The 9545-nt window shown below is 50.5% G+C and overlaps 1 protein-coding gene across 1 annotated transcript in view; it reads left to right on the top strand.

Annotated features, from left to right (window-relative positions):
• Positions 1-784: 784 nt before the first annotated feature.
• The window catches only part of LOC119431274 (prolyl 4-hydroxylase subunit alpha-2-like), a 58901-nt gene continuing 50140 nt past the window's right edge, over positions 785-9545 (top strand). Inside the window, exon 1 of the mRNA XM_037698743.2 lies at positions 785-1117. Coding sequence (XP_037554671.1) covers positions 921-1117 — 197 coding nt within the window. The 5' untranslated portion in view covers positions 785-920. The remainder of the gene's footprint in view (positions 1118-9545) is intronic.

Here is a 9545-nt window from a genome sequence, read left to right as displayed (position 1 = left end):
CGGTGTCATTATCAATGGTATGAAACTATATCCGACTAGTATAAACCATTATGCACCCTTATCTTTCGTTATTAGCCTTATCGAACTGGATCCGACCCTTCTCAATCCTAATCGAATATCAATCTTATCGGAATCGATCCGAGTCTTATGAACACTTATCACTCAGTATCAGCCTTATCGCAATCGATCTGGTCCTAAATAACCCTTATTATTTATTATACCTCAAGGGTCCCGTGAGGGAGATTACATGAGGGGACATTACATTACATCTGTCCTTATCAACCGTATCTGGCATGATCCGACCAATATCAACCCTTATCGGCCCTTATCAAGCACATCGGACTTGATAAGACTCTTACCAAACCCTTATCGGTGCTTAAAATTATCAAAATTGTTCCGACTGTTATAAGCCCTTATCACTCCTTTGCCCTGTTCATTGACCACCGCCAACGTTTTCCCTTTCAAATTTATTCTGTTTTATATATTAATTTCTTTATAGCGATTTGTCTTACGTGGCAGATGGACAGACGGACGGACGGGTTTTCTCGATGGGTAGGCATAGAAATGCTTACGCATTTAAAACAAGCTTCGCTTCAACCGATTCCCATATAGCGCTTGGGAGACACATAAATTTAACATGTCGACTTGAGAAATAGTCACTTTATCCACATGCACAGAGATTCTCTTCTGCGCACTTACTCGTAGCATTTGTTCAAACAATGGACTTTTGCTTTTTGAGATTCTTAAGGGACTGCCGGAGCAATAACAACGGACAATAAAGCGGTACTCCGTCGCCTGGGCATTTCGGTCTCGAGAGGCTAAAAATACGTCCATTTTGTGACAGAACGACCGCGTTTTTTTCACCCAGGCATTTCCTCCCGGTCGGTGCTTCGTAGCTGACCAGTCCTTCGGCATTAGCGATGCGCTCCCGGCTACTGCTCGCGACTTTTGCGACGCTCTGGCTCGCCTCCCTGCTCAACCCCGATGCGGCCAGCGCAGCGAACGTCTTCTCGTCGGTGGCGCACATGAACGACCTGATGTCCCTGGAGCGCAGGCTCGTCTACAAGGTCGGCGACTTCCTACACCGCATGGAAACCAAGCTGGGCTACCTGCGCAGGTGAGAGATCGCCATCGTACATACCTCGCTGTGCGCGCTCGTTTAGTTAGGGGTATTCGTGCCTTATTTGGCTGTTTTCGTCGAACGCTTTTCCAAGCCTTATACTTAATTTCTTGAAACGGAAGATTACTTCGAAAGAAATAGATCTGTTCTCTGTCAAATGGTAGCACAAACCAAGCTGACCAGTCTAACTATTTTAACGAGGGCGCGAAATTGCTTAAACTTGGAAACGAACTCGGAAGATTGTATTTCGGACGCTTTATCAAAAAATGTCACAGTTTCGCCCTAAGGGCGAAGCAATGAATGCGATAGCAACACAGCAATCTCATACGAAGTAAGGTGAGCGGCTTTGGTAGCAACAACACGCAGAACTGTTGTCGACGCCATCGGCGTTTTGCCCGCGTTAGCTCTAAATGCGTGCGGCGTTGGTGACTGTTGCTGGAGCCTCTCATATAAATAGGCACTTGGTGCCGCAGCTAAACGTCGCGTCCCTTCCTTCCCCCTCCCCCACGGCCTCTCGCGCGTCTGAAGAAGGCGCGTTTGCTCTACATATATGGTGATTGTAAAGGAGAAACGAGACGCCTAATTCTGCAGCCCTTAAGCGAGCACGGCGCAGAACGCGCGTTTGTTCTCCGCCGTGCGTTCACTCCCCGTGAAAGACGCGCCCCTCGCGCCCTTTCACTCGCACATACAGCGTTCGGCGCGCGGCGACGATTTCATCTCCAAATGACGTCATACGGAACCTCACGGCGACGGCGACGGCGACGGCGACGGCGACGCCGACGGCGACGGCGACGCCGACGGCAGAAATCTGCTTTTGAGTGTCCATATAATTGCTATCGCAATAAAACTTTGCCTCCATCATCGCGCCTTTGACTCGGCGGCAGAGCCTCGCCCTTTCGTAACTCGTGCCGAATTTTCGATCGCAACCGCTTTTTGCCATTCGCTGGCAGCTTTCGCTACTAATATGTCCCGCAAGAAGATTGGCTGGATTTTGTTCTTACGAACAATCCTAGCGCACGAGTTTTTTGTGAACACGGGCCCCGGTCTCTAGTGCGTGACACGTTGCTTGTATGTAAACGCTTCTGCCGTTTTTTAAGTGCGAAGCACCTTATGCGCTCGGGCTGTCGGCGTCTCCTGTCGTCGTCGTCGCGCGTCCCGCGTGCCGAGCGCTCCCGCGTTTGTCGTCGTCCTCTTCCACAGCGGGCTGCGTTACCGCTCATCATTCCAGCGTAGAATTTCACTTCTCCTCTGCTCTGTCATCGTAATGGGGAGGCCGCGTTTACGGGGTTCTGAGCCATTGCTTAAGGCCGTATGACCGCATTAGCGGTGCATCACTGCATGCCTCGCACCTCCCCAGGTTTCACGTTAAGTGGAGCTCCATTTCGCTCAATGGGTCATTTGACACTTACGCATAAAATTTAATTCACCGCTCAAACCGAGCCTACGACTTAACTCGTGCTAACTGTAATAACCAATAAAAACGAAAACAGTAAGAAAGGCATCCATAATGGCCAATTTATGCACACCACACGCCTCCAGGTCCTTGCGTTTCACGGGCTCTCTTAAGGCAGTAGTGCTTTTTTCTTTTTTGAAATCCGTTTCAAATGTACAATGGATGTACAATTCCTTTGCGCCTGATAGTTGTGTACGGAAGTTCATTAGTGCGCCCCATGGATTTTTCTACCTCACATCGCCACTTAACTTTCTTCACTTAGATTCTTCGACACCTACCGAAATTCACACGGGTGCGAGTGGTTTGTGTGCGAAGTGCTGTGCTGACTCAGCGCAATCCCGAATTCGCGAAATACATCGTCGCACACATGCGCGTCGCAAGCTCACGAAAGCTTAGTCAAATCATTAGTTATTCACTGAAAATTAGCGTTCAGCATTCGTCTGGTTCCTCGACAGATTTCCCACTTATATCTACGACCACCGATTCGTCGTTGTCACTGACCATTGCGCGTTCCTTTAGCTGTAAACGCTGAGAGGCGTCCCGCCGTACTGCCCGCTGGAATCTCTGGTTCCATCTTTACGGCATCCGCGTAGTCTATCGCTGCGGTTCATTACCTCCGAGAGTGCGCGCGCTGGCTGGGGCTCCAGCTGATAGACTTTTTGCCGGATGAAAAGGACGACATTCAGTAATTACTGACTCCACTGTATAGAACAAGTTTTGCACCGTAACAGATTGACGGCGTCACCGGCTATGCCTTTCTGTACGTGTCTGAATTTGTCCGCTTCAGGAATGTCCTTGTCGACTTTGTGGGGCAGAGCCTGAATATAAGAGATCTACGGACCCTGATCACGAGAAGGAAATTTACAGTAGAATAAAATTGGGGTTGGAATGCATACAGCGGGCATTCCCAAATCCTGACTGGGAGCTCACCACTGTCGTTGAAAGAAAAGTGTACAATCATTGCATTCTACCAGTTCTAAAATATGGAGCAGGAACTTGGAGGTTAACAAAGAAGGTCGAGAACAAGTTAAAGACCGCACAAAGAGCGATGGAACGAAAAATGTTAGACCTAACTTTAAGAGACAGGAAGATAGCGGTGTGGATCAGAGAGAAAGCGGGGATAGCCGATATTCTAATTGACATTAAGCGGAAAAAAAATGGAGCTCTGCCGGCCATGTAATGCGTAGGATGGATAACGGGTGGACCATCAGAGTTCCAGAATGGCTACCAAGAGAAGGGAAGCGCCGTCGTCGACAGCAGAAAACTAGGTGGGTTGATGAAGTTAGGAAATTCGCAGGTCCAACTTGGAATCAGAAAGCGCAAGACAGGGATAACTGGAGATCGCAGGCCCAGGCGCGGATCCAGGGGGGATGTCCGGATGTCCTGACCCCCCCCCCTCAGATTTCTGCATCGCCCCCCCCCCCCCCCCCCCCCCCCCTGCTGACACGGGGACGGCCCTGTCGCAAAAAAAATATGGCCACCAGCATTTTTCAAAAGTATTTTTCGCGAATACCAGTGGTAGCAGCCATGTAGAAGTAAAGCTAGCTCGCTCACAAGCTTAGTTATATTGCGTAGGGGTGTGGTGTCGCGAAGTTGCCGTAGTTATTGTTTCTCATGAACACCTTGGACCTCCTGGCGCCGGCCGTGCCTTACTCGTCCCGTCGGTGGCGTCGAATGAACGAGGGGACGTCCCTTTTGCCAAGCACGCCGATGTCCGCGCGAGCGCCTTCGCGCCTGATCAACTTAGTTCCCCATTGGGGTGTCATCGGTTGCCTCATTTGCTGTCATCGGTTCCGCGACCAACCTGCTTAATGAAAGAGATCTCTCGCTGAAGTGTTCATATATATATATAACAACTAACAGCCTAACTAAGAACTACGCATAGACAACTTTTTTTTTAACTGTAGCACTCATTGTGATCACAGTTACACGTTGACAATATCCAGTACGAGCACAGTACCGTTCGTACGCTACAAGTTTTTCATTGTAACTTCGCAGTTTTATTGTCGTACATTAAGCATAGGAGGCTCAAGCCCACCGGATCCGTTTATCTGAGTGGGCGTTCTCGCGGAGCGGGGCGAAGCCTCGAGCATGGGCTGCGAAATGGGGGAGCGTGACGTCAGCGGCCAACGCCAGCGCGCGGGCCTAGGATGTCGTCGCGTGGTTAGAGAAATGGGAGCAGATGCGCGCCTTGTGTAAAAGGATGACGTCGCGTGGGAAACAAAACATGAAGACGCTGGCTCGCGCTCACGGCTACTACGCTACATCGTTCTTCTTGTAGGTGGCGTCGTGAGTCTTCACACGCGGTGATTCGCATATCGTAAACAACTAGCGTAGTGGTTGCCGCGTTGAAACGAAGGTGTCTCAGCCGAACACAAAGAATCTTCTTAAGGAAATCAAGGTGTCCCAACAGAACTCCAAAGCCGGACCCGTGCTTACGCATTTATAACGAACCTGCGACAGACCATCCCAAATTTTATTTTAAGAAACAATACAGGCTGATATACCGGGTGTTCAAAATTAAGCTTTATGGTTTTCTTAAAATTAGGCACTGGGAGGCACGTGAAGACCACCTGCGCAAATAAGTTGTGTGGCCAGGGGGACACAAAGTGAGATAATTATCGCTGTCAGCAACCGAATTAACTAAAATTGAATAATTAACTTTTTATTGACTGCAGTAAGTGTGTATGTTTGTATTCAAAAGTTAGAGGCAGTCGTGTTTCTGCACAGTTTCACTTGGAAGAATTCGTCTAGCATGTCTATGCTCCGATATATCCAACTCCAAATTTTAATTGTCGTTCGCATGATTACGCATGCAAGAGAGTGAGGATCAGCGCAAAGCTCCTCCCTGATGTGACGCGGCTGTTGGGTGCAGCGTTTAGTCTGACAACGCGGCGGAGGCATTGGCAAAGATAATAACTGCCCCCCTTCCCCTCACGGCTGGCGAAAAAAAAAAATCGAAGAACCCGTAACCGCTGTCGTAACACGCGACCGCGCAGCCTGTAAAGATGGCGGCAGCTGCCATGCCGAGATAATGGCGCGAGCGGAGAAGCCGGAGGCCAGTGCGCGTGCGTAATGGTGACTAGACGACCGGGCATGGTCCTTGTTTGGGCTACGCAAATAAAGTGACTGCTGATTTACAAGTATTGTAAGCTTTATTGAAATCAAAAGCAACAACTGCACCATCAACAGCAGAAACCTTTTTAGCTATGCTAACGAATATTTCATACTGCCGCTTTAACTTTGGTGTTGTCATGCACAAATCTCATGACAACACTTCACCCATCAAGATGTCAATGCCCTAAAAATGTCCAAAATGCCTCCCTTCCACAGCAACGCAAAGCATAAACCACTCTCGCGTCGAGTCGATAACTCTGCGCAGTGCAATTGAAATTTGGAGTCGGATATCTCGGAGCACGAACACGCTAGAATAATTCTTCCGACTGATACTGTGTAGAAACACGACAGCCTCTAGGTTTTCAATACTGTGAGCGCATTTTGCGCATATCGTCGTCGTCATCTGTACAAACGACTCATCATCTTGTGTGAGCGCTATTTGTGCATATCGTCGTCGTCATCTGTACATACGACACATCATCATCTTTTGTCTCGTGCGGTGCTTCGTCTCTGACTCGGGCGACTGCTCGGAAATAAAGGCATCGCATCGGTCAACGTCTCACAAGTGGTGGAGGTGCTGGGTAGGTGAAGGAGAGCGACCAGAGGAGGTTGTGTACGGTCCGGGAACGGAGGAATCTGGTCCAGGTGTCCTGTCTCGCTCAAAGTTGGCGTAGCCGCGCCTGTCACCTGGGTGACGCCCGGGAACGTAGTAATCCAACCTAGGTGCGCTGTCTCGCTCAAAGGTAGCATAGCCCCGTCGTTCATCCTGCTGACGCCGACGGCAGTAGCGAGAAATGTGGCCGCGAATACCGCAGTAGAAACAAACCGGGCGCGACGACCGCCACGGAGAGTAGTACGGCTGCGCCGGTATGTGTCGTCAGTGTTTCGCCTGCCACATCTTCCGCGTATTGTACGCCCGCAGAAGGCCACACTGGTGCTATTAAGGCCACCTTGAGTGCAGATCTCAATCCGGCCCAGACCAATGCACTCCTCACCATTTTAATGAAGCATGAAGCTTGTTTTGACGTTTCTTCGCGAGGCCTGGGTCAGACCACTGTAACTACTCATCGAATTGAAACAGACGGCTCTCGCATCATTCGCCGTCGCCCGTACCGTGTGTCACCTTCGGAGCGAAAAGTTATAGAAGAACAAGTGAACGACATGCTGACACGCAACATTATAAGGCCTTCAGCAAGCCCTTGGTCTTCTCCTGTTGTGCTTGTTAAAAAAAAAAGGATGGTTCTGTGCGCTTTTGCATCGATTATAGGGCGCTCAACAAAATTACCCGTAAGGATGTTTATCCAATGCCTCGTATTGACGATGCTTTGGATACCTTACAAGGTGCCGAGTATTTCTCGAGCCTCGACTTGCGCTCCGGATATTGGCAGATTCCCATGCATGAGCCAGATAAAGAAAAGACTGCGTTTGCTACACCTGATGGCCTTTTTGAATTTAACGTGATGCCTTTTGGATTGTGCAATGCACCAGCTACGTTTGAACGTATGATAGATACAGTACTCCGTGGCTTAAAATGGAAGACCTGCCTTTGTTACTTGGACGACATTGTCATCTTTTCGTCGAGTTTCTCGCAGCACCTACAACGTCTAGACCAAGTTCTCGCGTGTCTAGCAAAAGCTGGTCTCCAACTCAATACTAAAAAGTGTCGCTTTGCAAGCCGAAGCATTAAAGTATTGGGCCACGTCGTCAGTAAGCATGGCATCCAGCCTGATCCCGATAAAATCGCTGCAGTACTGCAATTTCCGCCACCAACCGCTCTTAAAGAACTCCGCAGCTTTCTAGGACTGGCGTCCTACTTCCGCCGCTTTGTCCGTGACTTCGCCACTATCGCCGCTCCTCTACACAAACTTCTGACTTCGAGCGCGTCCTTTGTGTGGTCGAACGACTGTGAAGCCGCCTTCCAGACCCTCAAACGAGTTCTCACGTCAGGGCCCGTGCTCCGTCATTTCGATGCAACGGCCCCGACTATTCTACACACTGATGCCAGTGGGCATGGAATTGGCGCTGTCCTGCTGCAGCGGAATCAGAAGTCCGAAGAGCAAGTCGTGGCTTATGCAAGTCGTGCTCTTTCTCCTGCTGAGCGCAACTACACGATTACAGAACAGGAATGCCTCGCCATCGTGTGGTCAATACAAAAATTTCGTCCCTATCTCTACGGCCGCCATTTCACAGTTGTGACCGACCATCATGCTCTCTGTTATTTGTCGTCCCTGAAAAACTTGTCTGGACGCCTCGGCCGTTGGGTACTGCGCTTACAGGAATATGACTTCACTGTCACGTATAAGTCCGGCAAACAACATCAAGATGCCGACGCTTTGTCGCGCTGCCCGCTGTCCCCAAACGCCCATGCTTTACCTTCGGTATGCACGTCACCATCTAGCCACACGTCTCAGCGCACGCCCAGTAGCCCGGGACAGTCAGTTGCCTCAGTTGACTTTCTCCCGTCTACTGACCTCGTCTCACTCCAACGTACTGACCCATACTGCCGTACGCTGATCGACCGACTTACTGGCTTGGCACGACCCCCCAACAGTCGCTTAAGACGACAACTTTCGCGTTTTAAGCTTCAAGGTGGAGCGTTATTTCGATCAATCTACCATCCTTCCGGTAACCGGTGGGTGCCAGTAATACCTCGCTCACTTCGACTCCAAGTATTGGAAGCATTTCGCGACGACGCGACGGCTGGCCACTTGGGCTTTCATAAGACCTACGACCGCATCAAAACGCGTTGTTTCTGGCCGGGCCTTTCCACCACAGTCGACAAATACGTTGGCTCCTGCGCATCATGCCAACACAGAAAACGCTCGACATCCCTTCCAGCCGGTCCTCTGCAGCCTCTACCATGCCCGTACACCCCCTTCGAAATTGTGGGCATAGACTTGTATAGACCCCTCCCACTCACGCCCGTTGGTCACCGCTGGATCGTTACCGCAGTGGATCATCTAACGCGCTACGCTGAGACAGCGGCTCTTCGCTCTGGTACTGCCTCCGAAGTCGCCGAGTTTTTCGTGCACGGAATCGTTTTGCGCCACGGCGCACCTCGTGTCCTCCTGAGTGACCGTGGCAAGACGTTCCTATCGCATGTCCTCCGTGAAGTCCTTCAGGCCTCGGACACCATCCATAAGACCACATCATCGTACCATCCGCAAACAAATGGTCTTACGGAGCGTTTTCATCGAACTTTGTCTGACATGATGTCAATGTATGTTCGACCCGATCACGCCAACTGGAACACCATCCTACCTTTTGTGACGTTTGCGTATAATACTGCCGTCCAACGTACAACCAATTACAGTCCCTTCTTCCTGGTGTACGGTCGTGCGCCGTCTTTCGTCTTGGACACTACACTCCTTTCAGCACCTGCTGCTCCATCCGCGTCTCTTCCTGAGGAATTTGCCGCTCGCCTCTCCCGGTGCCGTGAACTTGCCCGCGCCAACACCGCTATACCATTCAGGACAAAAGGAAAATTCGCTATGATGCGACGCGTCGCGTTGCTTCGTTCCGCCCAGGCGACGAAGTTCTTTTGTGGAGACCTGTTCGCGCACCGGGGCTCTGTGAAAAATTTCTCCACAGATATCTCGGCCCCTACACCGTTTTGCAACGAACTTCGGCCGTTAACTACAGCGTCACTCCTGTCAGCTCAGCTACTGACCGCCGCCGCCGCACTACGGAAATCGTTCACGTATCTCGCCTGAAACCCTACATTCGCCGTACCTACCCTTTCTAGTTTGCGGTCTTGCTGACCGCTTTCCTGAAGGGGGGAAGTTAGTGTGAGCGCATTTTGCGCATATCGTCGTCGTCATCTCCACAAACGACTCATCATATTGTGTGAGCGCT

This window comes from Dermacentor silvarum, chromosome 10 (genome assembly GCF_013339745.2).
Source record: "Dermacentor silvarum isolate Dsil-2018 chromosome 10, BIME_Dsil_1.4, whole genome shotgun sequence".
NCBI classification, from domain to species: domain Eukaryota; kingdom Metazoa; phylum Arthropoda; class Arachnida; order Ixodida; family Ixodidae; genus Dermacentor; species Dermacentor silvarum.
This window is presented reverse-complemented; position numbering and strand designations above follow the sequence as displayed.